The 17,506-nt window shown below is 36.5% G+C and overlaps 2 protein-coding genes across 3 annotated transcripts; one reads left to right on the top strand and one right to left on the bottom strand.

Annotated features, from left to right (window-relative positions):
* The first annotated feature begins 2 nt into the window (after positions 1–2).
* On the top strand, positions 3–6,131 carry brf2 (BRF2 general transcription factor IIIB subunit). 2 transcript variants are annotated; one of them, XM_077243481.1, is made up of 6 exons: positions 3–173; positions 420–569; positions 660–719; positions 3,687–4,008; positions 4,089–4,266; positions 5,391–6,131. In XM_077243481.1, the coding sequence occupies exons 2-6, from the start codon at positions 422–424 to the stop codon at positions 5,985–5,987; spliced, it is 1,305 nt and encodes a 434-aa protein (XP_077099596.1). In that variant the 5' UTR covers positions 3–173; positions 420–421; the 3' UTR covers positions 5,988–6,131. The 2 variants fall into 2 exon arrangements, with proteins under 2 accessions (XP_077099596.1, XP_077099597.1); XM_077243482.1 differs by having other exon boundaries at positions 26–173; positions 380–569.
* A 6,721-nt stretch (positions 6,132–12,852) lies between these two features.
* prlhr2b (prolactin releasing hormone receptor 2b) lies at positions 12,853–16,821 on the bottom strand. Its single transcript, XM_077242029.1, has 3 exons — positions 16,743–16,821; positions 14,769–15,224; positions 12,853–13,562 (listed from the first exon to the last, which is right to left on the bottom strand). The coding sequence occupies exons 2-3, from the start codon at positions 15,194–15,196 to the stop codon at positions 12,926–12,928; spliced, it is 1,065 nt and encodes a 354-aa protein (XP_077098144.1). The 5' UTR covers positions 15,197–15,224; positions 16,743–16,821; the 3' UTR covers positions 12,853–12,925.
* Between the last annotated feature and the right edge of the window lie 685 nt (positions 16,822–17,506).

Genomic DNA, 17,506 nt, shown 5'->3' with positions numbered 1-17,506 from the left:
TCATCAAGAAGCGCGGCGGCGTCCCATTCTAAACAAACGTACATATGTCGCAAGGAAGGATGATAGAATATAAGCCGCTCTCAGAAGTTTGTAATTTGCACAATAGGAGCAACTCATTTTGATCGTCTACCATTATAATACTCCGCCGACCATTTGAAGAGCAACTGACACCAGTAAGATCTTCAAAATCTCCAAATACTTGTATAATATTGTCTGTTTGTATTGATACGTGCGGAACAGTATGATTCTCTTTCGTTTGTTTCATATTCCATAACATTCCATGTTTGTCATTTGCTGATCAGAAACTAAGAGCTGCTAAATGCCTTTAATATGAATATAGAGATTTTGTTTTTTTCTCATATGCAATGCCTGCATCAAGAGTGTGATGGTGGACTACAGCTGATATACTTCTCATTCAGGAATGCCGAGCAGTTGCCCTGAGTGTGGCTCGTCCAGTGTGGTGGAGGATGATCTGTACTCTCAGAGGCAGTGGGTGTGTGAGGACTGTGGCTCAGTGGTCGAGGAAGGCCTTCTGACTACCTTACTGAGCGATGAGACCCAGGGCAGAGGTAACCCAGCACGGGACATTTCGATTTGAACTGATCCTTATTCACTCTGCTTGAAAGCTTCTGCTTTGACACCTGTTTCATTTTATCCAGATGTGCCCTATCATGCTTCCACGGAGGAGATCAAGAAACCGTGCAGAAATCTGATTGCTGGTAAGATCAGTAGCTCACCTTTAATCATCATTGGGTAACACTTAACAATAAGGTCCCGCTGGTTAATTCATTTACTAACAATGAGCAATACATTTTTACAGTATTTATTAATATTTGTTAATATTAGCTAATAAAAATAAAACTGTTCATTGTTAGTTAATGTTAGCTCAGGTCCATCAACTAATATTAACAGATAGAACTATAATGTGTTGGTAAATGCTGAAAAATTAACATTAGAGGTACAGGGGTTGGACAATGAAACTGAAACACTGCAGGTGAAGGTTGAACTAGCAGAGCAATAGCACAGCTGTACATAAAATATTGCAATCCACACAACATAATGGGAGACCTATCAGAGTTCAAAAGAGGATGAATTGTTGGTGTACGTCTCTCTGGCTCATCTGTGACCAGGACAGTAAGTCTTTGTGGTGTATCCAAAGCTATGGGATTCAGGTTAATGTCGGCATTTCACGACATAGGACGAACTGCATCCAACAGGAGTAAATGTGGACACAAGAGGAAGCTGTCTAAGAGAGATTTCCAGCTAATAATCTGAATTGTATCCAAAAAAAACATAAAAAAACAACTTCCCAACTCACTGCAGAATTAAACACACACCTCCACTCTCGTGTTTCCACCAAAACTGTTCATCAGGAGCTCCACAGGGTCAATATTCATTGGTGCCAACAGTGCAAATCTTGGGCTGTGGACAATGTGAAACATGTATTGTTCTCTGATGAGTCCGTCTTCACTGTCTTTCCCTCATCTGAGAGAGTTACGGTGTGGAGAATCCCAGAAGTCTTAACACCCGTACTGTTGCTGCCCAGAGTGAAACCAATACACACAGCAAGAGTACTGACAGAGGGGTTTGATGAACTGAAGTGAAGTTGAACATCTCTCATGGGCTGCACAGTCTCCAGATCTGAATATTTTTGAGTCACTTTGGGTTGTTTTGGAAGAGCAAGTTAGAAAGCGTTTTCCTCCACCAGCACATTGTGACCTGGCCTGTTCTGAAGAGGAATGGCTCAAAATCCCTCTGGCCGCTGTGAAGGACTTGTATCTGTCATTCCCAAGACAAATTGATGTTGTATTGGCCACAAAAGGAGGCCCTTCTTCACCGTACTAATAAATGATTGTGGTCTAAAACCAGGGCCCGTATTCATAAAGATTCTAAGAATCCTCTCAGAAAACTCTTAATTTAGCTTAAAATCTTTTACGAAGGAGTCTTAGCTTAAGAGTGATTCGGGACCGATCTGAGAGCAACTCTGAGTAAGGAAAAGACAAAAACTTTTATCTTAGTGAGGAGGAGGGGCTGACCCCGTTGCTATGTATGACACCATAGACATCATGTATGACACAATATTTTGAAGACTGTGATTGGTTGGTTGTCCAAGAAGGAAAAAAGAGTGATTTTAAGTATAGGGTCTATTCTAAGCCTTCACTTTGAAATTACATGCGTCATTTTTCCTATTTGACCATTCTCATACAAACACACACACACACATTATATATGTGTATATAAATCTTTTTTTTTATTTACCATACTGTTAATTTCCTATAAGGTATTTGATTGGATTAGAATGATAAAAATTGTTCCACTGTCTATTTAAGTGGTGGTTTGAATGTTGGTACAATGTAGCAAACATGGAATAAAAAAACAAGAAGGACAAGAAAGCTCAACTGGACAGAGGATCAACTGGACAGAGGAACAGTGTTTATTGTGAGCCCAGTTAGTGGATGAACACAAGGCCATCCTTAAAGTGAAATTCAGCCCGGCTGTCACAGCACAGAAGCAGAAGTGGGAGCTTATAGCGGTTAATAATAAAATATTTACAGTTCATTCCCCCTGCTTGTGCGGAAGCCTGCTATATTCATAAATGCATTTTTTTGAGCCTGCAAGGTGGGAATGTCCGGTGTAAACAAAATGAACTGCGACACAATAAGAGGTTGTGAAAGTGCTGTAATTGTTTGTGATCACTTTGCTTACAGAAGGTTGTGACAGACCCAATTCATCACTGCTGCATTGATGCATTTTCCCAGCTGCCAAATATCTTAATGTACAGTAGTGATTTAATTTCTGGCACTACGCCATTCCTGCGCTGTGTCGGAGATGTTATTGTGTCTCTAATAAAATCGGTCGCAAACATATTCCCTGCACGATCTAATCTATAGTGTCTTCTTAACTCACTGTCATCTATTGTCTGCGACACATTTCTTCTCCCTCTTCGTCTTTCTGCCATTTTCTCCTCTGCTAAAGAAACTCTTAAGCCTCTTAAAAGTCCTCGTCCGTGCTCCTAACAATTTTGACCTTAAGACCTCTTTTAAGGGTTAAGATGCTTTCTGAATTACTTTTTTCTTTACTAGGATTTCTTTAATTTTAAGAGTAAACGCCCACATTTCTAAGAATTTTCTTAGAATTTTGTCACTAGGAGCTACTCTTTGCATTAAGATTCTTTATGAATACGGGCCCAGGTGTTTCAGTTTCATTCTCCAGCCGCTGTACTTCTCACTGTTAGTTCATGTTAACTAATGCAGTGAACTAATGTTGACAAATGGAACCTTATTGTAATGTGTTACCAATTTTTTTTAATGTAAACAGTCCCTTTCTAGTGTCTTGGTGTATGTCATTTTTGTATTATTTATGTACTATTATATTACTTATACATATTTTAAATAGTTTTTATGTTTTCAGTTTTCTTAATAGTTCTTAAAATCCCTACTTTTATTTCTGTTATAGTTTTAGTAATTTTAGTACTTCAAATTTTCTCATTTAGTTGCTAAGGCACCATTTAAAAAAAAAAAAAAAAGTATTTGAAAAAAAATTCATCTAATATATATTTATTTTCAGCTTTATTTGTTACCGACAATTATTTGTAATAGTTGTAGTACAAAAGTTAAAGGGTTTGCTATTTTGTAAGGACCGTATTATGTGATTTTAATTTTTCTCTTCTTTTTCTGTCTCTCCAGGCTTCATTCGGGTGCGTGCGATGTGCCGTATCCTCAGGTTATCCAACGACATGGAATCGGAAGTAGTGAGTCTGTTTGAGCGCGCTTACAATCTCCCGAACTTCCTCCATGTGACCTTACCCAAGAAAGAAATCTTGGGAGGCTGTTGCATACTCTGCGTCTGTCGCCAGAGAAACTGGCCTGTTTCCATGGGAACCGTTGCTTACCTGTTGGGGGCGGACAATTCAGTGGTAGGAACGGTATATCAGGAGCTCATAAAGAGTCTGAACATTAAGGCCACCACTACAGGAATCACAGACCTGATGGAAAGCTTCTGCTACGAGTAAGTCTAACGCTGTCACGACTTTCACAATATTTTAGTCAATGTAAAAGTCAGTTTGTTTACTTGAAGTGTTTTTGTAGTTTCAAGCTGGGTCCTAAACAGGTGGAGGAGGTGCTTTCTGAAACCCCCCAGCGGCTGCTGGACCGGATGTCTGCTTTGATTGAATTAGCTGCCGATACCTGGATTGTGACGGGACGGCAACCGTTGCCTCTCCTCATGGGATCAGTGTATGTGGCCTGGCAGTCGCTGAATCCTTCGGTAAATCCCGTAATATTCTTATGAGTGTGTATTTCTGAAAGCGAGACATTTGTGTTCACAGAAAATTATGCAATTTGTAAGACGATGAAATCGGGACACATAAAACAACTGTGCACTACCATTCAGAAGTTTTCTTTATTTTTTTAAGAAATGAATGCTTTTATTCAGTAAGGACACTTTAAATTGATCAAAAGTTACAGTAAATACATTTGTAAGTTACAAAAGATATCAAATAAATGGGAAGTTCTTTTTATTTTAAGTAGCACAACAGTTTTCAACAGAGAATAATCAGAAATGGTTCTTAAGCAGCAAAGTCAGCATATTCGAATTATTTCTGAAGAATCATGTGACACTGATATGGAAGCCCATTTCTGTCACTTAAGGGGAAAAGAATCATGCTTTGGCAAATTATAATTATGACTTTCTAAGTTCATAATTATGAGATAAAAAGTTGAAATTGTCAATTTTGTCTCAATTTTGACTTTTTAATCTCATAATTTCAATGTCATAAATTTGACTACTTATGTCATTTCAATTTAGTTAGAAGTCATAATTTTGACTTGTCATAATTTCAATGTCACAATTTTGACATTAATCTCATAATTTCGATGTCATAATTTTAACTTTTAGTCATATCATAATTTACTTTTTAATCTCAATTTCGATTAGTCTATATCAATTATGGTTTTTTCATAATCAATTAAGTCATAATTAAAAAAAATTCTCAAAATTGCGTCTTTTTTCTTATGTGGTGGAAATGGGCTTCCTTACACTGAAGACTGGAGTAATGATGCTGAAAATTACAGAATAAATTATATTTTAAAATGTGTAAAAATTCAAAAAAGCTATTTTAAATTCAGTTTTTGATCAAATTAACACAGCCTTGGTGAGTATAAGAGACTTCTTTCAAAAATATTTTAAAAAACCAAACAACCCCACACTCGTACTCTAGTGTAAACATGCATGTATTCTATTTAAGTGAACTTTGAGTGCTGTGACGAATAGAAAGTGAATTACATTTTTTGCACAAAAAAAAGCATAAACATTACAGCGGCACTGTTTTTTGCCCTGTTTACTGCAGGGAAATGTTGATCGAATTATTCCCGATTATTAATCTTTTGCAGGCCCGCATGAAATACTCCTTCACTACGTTCTGCAAGATTGGAAAAGCACCGGAGCAGTCGTGGCGCAGAAGCCGAGATACGGCCCTGAAGCGTGTGAGCGAGCTGCTGGAGGTGTTGTGTAAACTGGGCCGAGAGCTGCCGTGGCTGAGGGGCGTCCCAGTGGAGCCCAAAACTGTGACCACGCTGGTGGAGGACATCCTGAAGCACCGCAGGGCTTTGCTCTCGAGGGCCGTTCAAAAATACCAACAACAGCTGCAAAATCAACTCTCAGAGACCCAAACCACAGAATGTGACAATGACCCATCAGGGTCGAACCGCTCTGAACCGCCTTCCTCAGAGAACTCGGACCAGGCCGGATGTGAGAATCCTGCTGATGAAGAAGCTACGGATTGTCAGCTACCATCAAGCCACTGGGGTAAAAAGCACTTGTTTTTACCCCCCTGCGTGAAGAATCGCAAGCGGCAGAGGGTGGACGTTCCACAGCTGGAAGTGACCGGAGACGAAGACATATCGGACACTGAAATTGAATCATACATTCGCTCTCCGGATGAGATTAAATTGTATCTAAAGGCTCAGAAGGAGCTAAAGCAAGCGTAATTGTCATATCGTTTACACATAATTAATTACTGCTGATTCGTTTTTCGTTACATTGATATTTATTTTTTGTTACATGCATTAAGTTAGTTGTTTTGTAAATCGTACGAGTTTTTATTAATAAAAATATTTTTGTTTGAACTGGTATATTTCTTGGTTATTTTTTATTTATTTTTGTATTGTTTTATATTGCAAAGCAATGCCATTTTATCCTGGTTTGAATCAGTAAATTAGTGCTGTTATGAATAGCTGCTTGTGCAGTAAGTAGTTAATAATCTTGCCGGAGCCTGTGATTTCATATTATTTGATTGATGCTGGATGCCTTTGACGTAAATAAAAGCCTCTATATTGTGTCCAAAACAAATAGATTTTCCTTTGCCATCGTCCATCGAATGTATTATTCCTGGAAAGTTAATTTCCGAGACCTTGATATTATTAGTGTCCAAGTCACATCTGTTCCTGCTCACGTCGTGTGTGTGTGTGATGGAATCATTAATATCAGCCGTTTTCATTCTTTCATTTGCTTGAGGCTGTGATACAGACCATTTAAATTGTCCTGCAGGTGTGTGATCCCGACTACTTGACTATAGCAGTGATTTAAAGTTCATGTTCTCATTATGTTGTCGGGCCCTTCAGGAGATATTTTCGTTTTAAGATCAATAGCTGCTTTGAATAAAAGGCTTTCTGGCAATTGGAGCTCATTCAAGGACTTGTATTCTGACGTCTAATGCATCAGACCTTGGGTTTATGTCATTGCATTAGTTAACAAAATATTAACCCAGCTGGAATTAATTTAAAAGAAAGCATGAACATTCCATAGTTAATGTGATTATCTACTACACCTGTACTTGTTCTGCTTGGACTCTTGAGCCCCATTTCTAAAGCTAAAGATTTGATCTTAGATTGAGCATACACTGAAATCAACGCCAACATTCATATTTATTAAAATGTTCTTTGATGTGGAAAAGTGCTTAGCGTCAAGTCAGGGTCTGGTTATTATGGTTTAAACGAAAATATTAACTCTCTGATGGTCTTAAAAAAAAAAGTCACACTCGTGGTCTTCGGGGTCTATTGGACCCCAGACAACAACATTTAGTTTTGTAACCGAACAATATATTTTTTTTAACAAATATAATTTTACTCGGTTCATTAATGTTTTTACTCAACATTCGTGCAGTTTTTGTAGAATTTATGATTTTTACAAAATTTCTATAAATAAATAAATAAATATTTAATTAAATAGGATTTTTACAAAAAAACAGCATTTTATGTTAAATAAACTTTATAAAAGACCCAGATTTCTAACTTTCACTGGGGATACCATGGATAATTTTACAAGGTTTAATGTAAGATTTTTGCCCATTTTTTGGAAAATACAGGTTAAAATTTGTAATAAATCACTTTAACCACTAGATGGCTATAGAGCTCCATTATATGCTATTTGAATTACTGAAATATATAGTTTCTAAAGTTGGATTCAGTTGGATTCATATCTAAATATTATAAAATCACAATTATAACAAAAATAAAATAATTTTTGTCAAAATTTTGCATTTTTTGTACTGAAAAAACACAGCACACACAAAAACAACAACAACAGTGAAGTGCCAAACCTGCAGACAGGGTTGGAGCAAACACAGGGGGTTTTTGAGGTGGTTCTTCATTTTGTATGATTTTATTTGACAAATTATAAGACTTTTTATAGCCTTACAAATGTATTTCTGTGTGTGTGTGTGTGTGTGTGTGTGTGTGTGTGTGTGTGTGTGTGTGTGTGTGTGTGTGTGTGTGTGTGTGTGTGTGTGTGTGTGTGTGTGTGTGTTCAATGCGTCTAAGTTTTACCAATTTATTTTTCTGGTGGTTCTGCATTTTAGATTATTTTATTTTACAAATGATAAGAGAACAGTTTTTATAGTCTGTATGTATTCCTGTATAAATGTATTCCTCTTTATGTGTGTGTTTGTGTGTGTGTGTGTGCGCCTGTGGTGAGCATGATAATTTTGGATTGTGGATGTTTGCATTTGCATTGTTGGAAGTGTGCCACTTTATTTCTGTCATTTCTGTCTGTGTTCTACGTTGTTTCTGATTTTGATGATGTTATTTTGTCTATTTTGATTGCGGGGTCCAATATACCCCCAAGACCACGAGTGTGACTATTTTTGTCACGCCAACATAAAAACAGATATCATAAAAAACTGTTTTTTTTTTTTTAGATCTAGAAAGTGTTGAGAGCCGTAGAAAGTTTCAAACCATTTGGACAAAGAGAAATTTTTTTTTAATTTGAGCAAAAGTCATTTGGGGTCCAATAGACCCCGGAGACCATCAGAGGTTAAGTAGTAACTGTTTTCAACATTGATAATAATAATAATAAATGTTTCTTGAGCACTAAATCAGCATATTAGAATGATTTCTGAAGGATCATGTGATTGAAGATTGTAATGATGCTGAAAATTCAGCTTTACCATCACAGGAATAAATTGCATTTTAAAATATATTCAAATAGCAAACAGTTCTTTTGAGTTTTTATTGTATTTTTGATCCAATAAATGGTGAGCATAAGAGACTTAAAAAAACATTAAAAAATCTTACCGACCCCAAACCTTTGAATGGTAGTGTACACTGAACATCCAAAAATCACCAAAACACCAATTGATTAACAGTACATCTTTATTTATTCTTGATAGCATGCAATAATTTAAACAGCTTGTTGCAGAAGCTTTGTCTTCGAAGCACAGATGAATCACTTGACTTTTTTTATTGGTTTTCCGCATGATGCATCATCAGACTTTAACATTGTTGACATGTTGCACTGCACATTCACAGAGCTCTAGTGAATTGAATGATTACAATTCCTTCTTAAGCAGGAAATTGCTAATGGAAAAGTGAATGGCAAAAAAGAAATTACTGGAGCACACAGGCTTCTGGGACTCTCAAAGTCAACATGAAAGGTTTCTGTTTTTTTTGTGCATGATTTCAAAGAAAGAGCTTTTTTTGCAATGTCATCTCGCAGTGAAATGTAATAGCTGAAGTCACCAGAGACACTTTCCCTGATGAATATCCATTGAATATCCTGTTCCACTCATAAAAACCTAACATTGCAGAAGAAAAATTGGTTGTGAATCCCATTTCATGTTGATTTCACCCTTGTGGATCCTTTGAAAACAGCCCAACAAGGTTAGAATCATTTGTTACAGCGTCAATAAATAGCAATAATGAATCAGTCGAGTTAACACAGCCGTCCTGATGGAGCATCCTTCAATTACATTAGGCTATGTCCACACTAATCAAGTGGATCCATTTGAAAATGCCGTTTTCACGTTGTAGTGTGAGATGTGAAAACTGAGGTATTTGAACACGATGTTGCATGTTTAGTCATGTGACACATATTGTACCCATACAGTAGATATCTAGATGTGGTATCTGTCAGGAGTTGTACGTTTACACGACAACGATGTACAAAAAATTGAAAAGTTTTTTTTTGAAAAAAAAGTGTTTTTTGTTTTTTTTCCGTTAAGGATGACAATGCTCTAAAAACGATAACCATTAACATAGATCCGCGAGAACGACTAAAAACGTCACTGTATTCACAAATGCACATTTTTGTAGTTAATACAGAGATGATAATGGTATGGTTTTCAAAAACTTTTACTCAACACCATTTTCAACAAGGAAAAAACATTCATTTACACGACCACAGTGTTTTAGGGGCCTGAAAACAAAAACGTTTTCCTTTTTTTGAAGTTTTTGAAAGCGTTACCGTTATCATCTCTGTAAACTACAAAAACATGAATTTGTGAAAACTGTGACATCATGCTTATGTGTTCAGTATATAGGCACCTAGTGTTTCTTTAAAAAGTGACATCGCCAGCTACTGGCCTGGAATGATTAATGCAGTCTTTTAAATCGCTTTCGTTGATCAGTGTGACTGGGGATCGTTTTGACAACGTTGTTAACTCTATGTGAAAAAACACAAAGGAAAAACGTTTCCGTTTTTAGTCGTTGTCATGTAAATGTACTTTTTACATCTGTTTTCAAAAATTTGAGTTTTCAGGCCACCTGATGTCATGTAAATGAACGGACAAAACGCATAAAAGGTTTTCAGCTTTTAGTTGAAAATGGTTTTGTGTAAACAGCCCATTAAACAGTAAGAAGCAAGAAAGCACACAAGACATGAGTAGTGAACCGCACACAAGTTAGTGAACATTAAACAACACTTCAAAATAGTAGTCAATACAATTCACGCATGAACACAAATATGGTTATACCGGCATTGTGCCTGCTTTTTCATTTTCATATATTGTTAAAATAATTTTTTACTTTGTACGATCTTCATATTGAATTCCTGCAAAGATGACAAAAGATTGCCGTCCTGTGGCAAAACATGAGGGCAACTGCGTTTTAGACCATTCATGGAATAGTGACGCACCAGTAAGTGTTGCAATATTTTGCTAGTAAAATGATTGTTCCAGCAGAAATTTTATGTAAGGTTTCTCTGTATCATTTTAAGCATTTTAGCTTTTATTACATTTTACGCATGTAATTCTAGTGTTTTCCGACATTTCAGTGTGAATGAGAAACTTTTTTTACAGTTCTTGAAAAAGGCTAGTGTGGGCGGAGAATGGTTTGAAATGGAAATGTTCAAATGTATCTATAGACGTAGCCTTAAAGGGATAGTTCACCCAAAAACATACTACTGGAGGATTTACTCACCCTCAAGTCATCCTAGGTGTATATGACATTCATAGGGGTGGGCGGTATGACCAAAATTCTGTTTCACGGTAGGACTAATTTTATTTCACGGTAACGATATATTTCACGATTTGCAGTTATTCTCGGAAAATCGACAAAAAGGGCTTTGTATCATAAATAATCCCACATACTTACCCACAAAGTACTTCACCTTGTTTGATTTTTCTTTTTCTTTTATTTGGTAAATTATTTATTTGGTAAACTATTTTGATTAAATATAGTAAACAAAACACACTTATCAACTTTTAGATGAACTGCACCCAACTGATTGATATTAAACTCATAGGTGCAATTAAACTTTTAATAGTGTTGCTGAATAATTTTTCAATCTCATGTTATTGCTTACTTCATTTATAATATCTGAATATTTTATATTGAACTATTTTATTCATAATAAATAAGTAACTTCCTTTTAATTTTGTAGGACATTTGTAATAGGCCCTACTAGAATGTTTAAATGTGTTCCCCGGTACATTTTTGCCATGTCTGCTTATTATACTGTGTTTTTATACTGTGCGAAACGATCGGTCATTTCAAAAATAAATATAAAAGTTTCTCCTGTTATAAAAGACTCTCCTGTTCGAACTCGTTCATCAAAATGAACTAATCTTTTTCGAGTCATTTCGTTAATTCAACGAACGAAATGACTCGAAAAAAGACTCGTTCAAAATGAACTAATCTTTTTCAAGTCATTTCGTTCGTTGAATTAACGAAATGACTCGAAAAAGATTAGTTCATTTTGATGAACGAGTTCGAACAGGAGAGTCACGAACGAAAAGAAAAGAGCAAGGCGAGCATTTGTGCTTATAAAGCTTAAACTTTTATATTTATTTTTGAAATGACCGATCGTTTCGCAAGATAAGACCCTTATGCATCGTCTGGTGTTGTTTAAAGCCATTTGAAGCTGCACTGAAACTGCCATTTGGACCTTGGACCGTTTGGTACACAATGAAGTCCATTATATGGAGAAAAATCCTAGAATGTTTTCATCAAAAACCTTAATTTCTTTTCGACTGAAGAAAGAAAGACATGGACATCTTGGATGACATGGGGGTGAGTAAATTATCAGCAAAAGTTTTTTAAAAAGTGAACTACTCCTTTAAGGGGCTTGTTTTGCTCTTTTTGTGATATCTGGCAACACGTCACCTGGAGCTTTAATCAAAAGAAGTTCGGAAGTGACTAGAAGGAGAGCAGCAGTATGAAAACCGAACAGCACCTACTGTTAGTGTTGATTAAGTAGTTTAAATTATGCACAACTGCGTCATTATTTTACCATAGCCCGGTGAACACACCGCGCTCCCTCTCAGTGCGTGTGCACTCGCGCGTCTTTTGCATCAGTAAAATACGATCGGTTAATTTGAGTGTCAAGTTGTAATCACGTATCGAATCAAAGGATAATTTTATCAGCTGGTTCAGTGGCCAATTGTTTGAAGTTAGAAATAACTCGCGCTGCATATTTAGTAATTTTGCCTCAGTCTCAGATACAGGATTATACAATCGCTTTAACAAGCAGGTTGTTTATTAACGTTACCACGGCAACCGCTTTCGTGTCATACTGAATGCGTTTTTCGTGTTTAAAAAGACGGAAGGATGCAGATAACTACCGGTATACATTATTTATGGTTATTTCTATTCGTTAGAAAGTTCATCAAAGTGCATCTATCCATCATAAAAGTACTCCACACAGCTCCGGGGGGTTAATAAAGGCCTTCCGAAGCGAAGCGATGCGTTTGTGTAAGAAAAATATCCATATTTAAAACTTTATAAAGTAAAATAACTAGCTTACAGCCAAACGAACATACGGATTTGACTTAAGTCTAAACCGCAACGTATGTGAGTAATGCTACATGCAGCTGATATTTAAGCTACTCACAAGTAAGTGACGTCGTAAGTAGACTGCGTATGGCTGTAAGCTAGTTATTTGACTTTATAAAGTTTTAAATATGGATATTTTTCTTACACAAATGCATCGCTTTGTTTCAGGTCTTTATTAACTAAACAAAATTTAAGAAGAAACTGGTGTGACATTATTACAAACAAATGCTAAAACAAAGTTTGTTTTGGGAGTTCGGAACAGCGAACTTCCCAGAAAAGTTTGTTCCGGCTAGTAAACACCTTTCTTGGATTTACTTTTTGTTGGCCTTTATTAAATTGCACTTCATGAGTTTTCATCTTTTCTGAAGCTCACAGTGACGTCATAGTACGACGCTCGCCGTCGCACAGTGGTTGGCGGGAATGCCAATGCGACGGTGGCAGGTGAACATCTTGCGCAGTTCTGCGCGGAAACGGTCGTGCAGCCACGCGTACAGGAACGGGTTGCAGCAGGACGAGCTCATGGCGCACAGATGACACAACAACTGGATCAACAGGAAATGGCGCTTGTTGATGAGTCGGATGTCGATGTCACGCAGCACGTTGAACACGTGGATGGGCAGCCAGCAGACGGCGAACGCCGCCACCACTAGAGACACCAGCCTGAAGATCTTCCGCTTGCGTGCCCGCTGGGCCTCGGCCTGGTCCCGCGTGCGGTGTCCGGGGGCCACGCAGTTCCGGAGTTTGACGGAGATGCAGAAGTAAGAGACACAGACGGCGGATAATGGAAGGATGTAGGTCAGTAGCAGCGTGCTGTAGGCGTACACCAACCGCTGGGTCTCCTGGCCCAACCAGAACTCCTCACAGATGGTCAGACCCTCTTCTCTGAACTCCACGTGATACGTGTGGGCCACAGCAGGGGCGACTAGCACACACGACAGCAGCCAGATCCCAGACAGCACGTAACCGCATGCCGCCATTGAGATTCGCTTCTTCAAAGGGTGAACTGTAGCGTAGTACCTGTTACAACACGCAGAGATTTCATACTATATTATAAATACATTTCAATTTTTTTATATATATTTTATAAAAATCTAAATCAAATCAAATAATTAAAAAAGCATTATGTTTTGTATAAAGAAAGAAAACTAAAATTCTTATTACTGTAATTCATCTGGACATTTTATATTTGAGTTTTTTTTTATTCCTGTTAATCTCATTAATAGAATAATAAATAAAAATCATTATTTATAATAATTTATATTAAAATATAATTTTATTTATAAAAAGAATCAATATAGTTATTTTTACAACAGTATTATGCAGTAATGTTTTTTATTATTATTTTTCTTTCAACAATAATAATGCAGTAATGTTTTTTTATTATTATTTTTTTTTCAGATATTACCCCAAAATTAAATTAAATAATAAAATAGACATGTTTTGTATAAAGACAATGAAGCCTATATTCAGAACATATATGTCCAGATGAATTACAAGTATTTGAGGGTTAAAGTGAATATATATATATATATATATATATATATATATATATATATATATATATATATATCAATACTTGTAATTCATATATATATGCACTTTAACCCTCAAATACTTGTAATTCATCTGGACATATATTTACAATCAATATAGTTATTTTGACTATAGTGAAACGCAGTAATAGATTGTTTTTTAATTTTTTTAAATCAACATAAATTAATACACTACTACAACATTTAAAAATAATACTATTAACTTAATATTATAAATTTTTAATAATTTTAATTTATTTTTTTGAGATTATAGTAAAAATATTTTTTGAATTATGGTAATGAGAAATGTGAAATTATGTTACAATGCATACATCTTAAAATAGGCTTCGTTTTTCTACAATAAAATATAATTATTTCTTTCTGTATGGGATTTATGGGGTGAAATATGACATATTTGGTGAGTTAAGAAAAGCAAGAAAAAATTCAGTTTTGTCAACAAACATCAAAGCAGTAGTGGGGAAACAGCATGGATAGTGACCTTCTCTCAAACTGCAGACTTCACTTTAGAGACCTCTAATGATCTCCAAAGATACAAAACCCTTTTCTAAAGAACCATCATTTAGTTCACATCCTTTGGACATCCTTTCATCTCAAGTGATCTGACCCACTTTAACCCCACTCAGCTTTGATATCTAGCGTCTGAGCCATTAGGTCAGGTGGCTGCACTCACCTGTCGACGGCAATGGCCGTGAGAGTGAAAACGGACACGTATACAGTGACGGGCTGGATCAAGAACACCAGGTAACACATGAACCGTCCGAACGTCCACCCGTGAGTGCTGAAGGCGTAGGCCAGCGTGAAGGGGACGCAGGTCACGCACATCAGCATGTCCGAGAAGGCCAGGTTACCGATGAAGAAGTTGGTGACGTTGTGCATCTTCCTCGTGCGGCAGATGACGTAGATCAGAAGGTAGTTGCCAAAGACGCCCACCAGCAGCACAAGAACGTAACAGGGGATGATAAGCGGCTTGAAGGTCCGCAGCAGGGCTACGTCTGCGAAGGGAAAGCTGTGAGGGGACGTGGAGTTTTGGACCACCATCACCTCGTACACGTGGCTTCCAGGAGGCTCTTCTCCACCTTCCCAGCCAGAGCTCTCCATCCTTCAGTCAACACACTTCTGTCTCCACCTGCTGGAAGAAAACACAAGGGTTTTTTAAAGGTCTCATTCAGTCATGAATATTTTGTTACATAACTGCTCATTTATGAATCAAAGTGCTTTAATGGGTCTAAAAAAAAGGTTCTCGTTCACTTTGTTCCAGCATCCCAGCATTTTAAAACATAACAGTGCCTGCAGTGATGTATTTTTCAAAAGAGTTTTTGTAATCTTCCAACATTAATCTACTCAGACAAACAAGAATGATGAATGTCAAAACTTAGCAGGTAAACGCTGCTTAAATTCAAATGTTGCACTCACGTCATCTGTGTAAATGCTACATTTGTTTAGTTTAAACTCAAATGCCAGTCATTTTGATGAATTGGCATTGTGTTCTCTGTTCTTGCTGAGTTCAGTTTTGCAAAAATAAAACTTTTGGAGTTTCATAAAATACCCCCTTTCAAACATCAATGGTGGATATGGGAAGAATTATGAGATATGTCTATTTAAATTGACAATAAATTCTTTTAGAAAGTTGAGATCTCTTTCAGTGCAACAGGCTAAACTGTTTTAAATTGAATTTTACTATTCTTCTATCATTCATTTGCATGCAGGCTGCATGATCATATTGAGAGGTTGCATGGAATATTTGTACTTTTCAAAATTCATACATTTGGAGTTCATTAACATCTCTAAAGACATTTTGAATCACAGAATTTCATCATATTCATCAGGACAGCATCTTATCATGTAATCCTCTAATGAGGACAGCAGATAAAGAGCTACTTGAATAAATATAGACTATACATGAGAATAAAGGTCATGTCATATGGATCTATATGGTCTGAGAAAGAATTAGTACCAGACAGGGTAATTATGTTATTTAAAGGAGTGAATCTGCAATGCCATAATTCCCTTACTGTCAGTGTAACAATGCTGATAATAGAACTTTCTTCAGCAGTCAGAAATAAAGTATACTTTTCTCTGGTTACAGCCATAAAGTGTTTTTTTTTTATTTACGGTATTTAATTTTTTACATTTAATCATTCTAGCACACACAAATTGCTAAATTAAACAGATGCATAGCTATGATCCATCCTTGATACCTGTAGCCAAAATGAAGATTTGATGGTGAAATTCTTTTAAAAAATCAATCCATCAATCAATCAATCAATCAATAATACAGCTATCACAACTAGGCTACACATATATTGTTAGGTTTTGCAGGGTTGTTTTTTTATTATGTTTTTTATTTCAGGGTTGAACTAAAAAGATCGTGTCCACATGCTTGAAACGAACATCCAGAGCCAGTGCTGCTTTTTTAATCAAAACCTTAGTTACTGAGATAGTCTAAGTTATAGACCTTGTGACAACTTCCCCGTGTGACAACTAGCCCCGGGATCTTCTAAATATATAAGCTATGCATACTTTAAATATCATTTGACTAAAATGTATAAGAAAATTCGATGTAGAGTCAAATTAGCAGTAGCCGAGATCAACCAGACTTCAGGATATTTGCGTTAGAAAAAACCCCCAATACATTACCTAAGACACAGTAGGCTATACTCCTGTTTCTGAGAAGTGAGTGAAAGCAGCGTTTCTCCGGTGTGGTTCTCCGAGTGTCTCTCAACATCTGATGCGCTATGGGGTTAGAATTCGGTCACAATTCTGCGCGCGCAAGATCACATTTTGAGCGCGCAAAAGGGCATTTCGCACGCGCGTGACCTGAGTTTTGAGGAGAAATTTTCGTCTCGCAGATAAGAAAATATTTTGAGCGAACTAAAATTAATTTTGCATTTAAAATAAGTGTATGGATGTGCGCAGACATTCTCTTTTGCATGTGCATAGTTTCACTTTCTTGTTCCTTTCTGATTGGCTGGCTTGAAAACCAATCACAAGACTCCCTGCATCACAGCCTGTGGAAGAGGAAAATACATGGTGGAAGATGTTTATTTTTAATTAGTTTAATGGATTGAAAACTTCAATTTAAGTTCAAGTAAACAAAAACATTCACAGCAGAGAAGTTCTGTAAAAACAACTATCATACTAAAATTTTTTTACTGTATTTTCTTATATACTATTTTAGGATGGATAGTGTTCACATTGGTATGCAGGCTTGTTCCTCTCACTGCAAAAAAAAAAGAAAGAAAAAGATTTGGGTAACAATGCAAACATATGCAAATATAACTGTAAGTGAAAATCTTGGGTGTGTGACTCACACGACTTCTATATAATTACTCTCATAATTAGATTTTTATTTTTTTGCAGAGAGGGTAACAAGCCTGCATCCCAATGTGCACACTATCTATCCTAAAA

The sequence above is a fragment of the Siphateles boraxobius genome, unplaced genomic scaffold (assembly GCF_051911475.1).
Source record: "Siphateles boraxobius isolate OS27281-9 unplaced genomic scaffold, OSU_SipBor_1 25, whole genome shotgun sequence".
NCBI classification, from domain to species: Eukaryota; Metazoa; Chordata; class Actinopteri; order Cypriniformes; family Leuciscidae; genus Siphateles; species Siphateles boraxobius.
Note: the sequence above shows the minus strand (reverse complement) of the source record. Positions and strands in the feature narration are given on the sequence as shown.

What these genes read in the sequence shown, in the direction of transcription:
- prlhr2b (XM_077242029.1), bottom strand. Translation starts at nt 15,196, where the DNA reads ATGGAGAGCTCTGGCTGGGAAGGTGGAGAAGAGCCTCCTGGAAGCCAC. An exon ending in ACGGCCATTGCCGTCGACAG is followed by an intron (nt 13,563 to 14,768) that starts GTGAGTGCAGCC and finishes GTGTTGTAACAG; the next exon opens with GTACTACGCTACAGTTCACC.
- brf2 (XM_077243481.1), top strand. Translation starts at nt 422, where the DNA reads ATGCCGAGCAGTTGCCCTGAGTGTGGCTCGTCCAGTGTGGTGGAGGAT. An exon ending in GTGCAGAAATCTGATTGCTG is followed by an intron (nt 720 to 3,686) that starts GTAAGATCAGTA and finishes CTGTCTCTCCAG; the next exon opens with GCTTCATTCGGGTGCGTGCG. An exon ending in GGCAGTCGCTGAATCCTTCG is followed by an intron (nt 4,267 to 5,390) that starts GTAAATCCCGTA and finishes AATCTTTTGCAG; the next exon opens with GCCCGCATGAAATACTCCTT.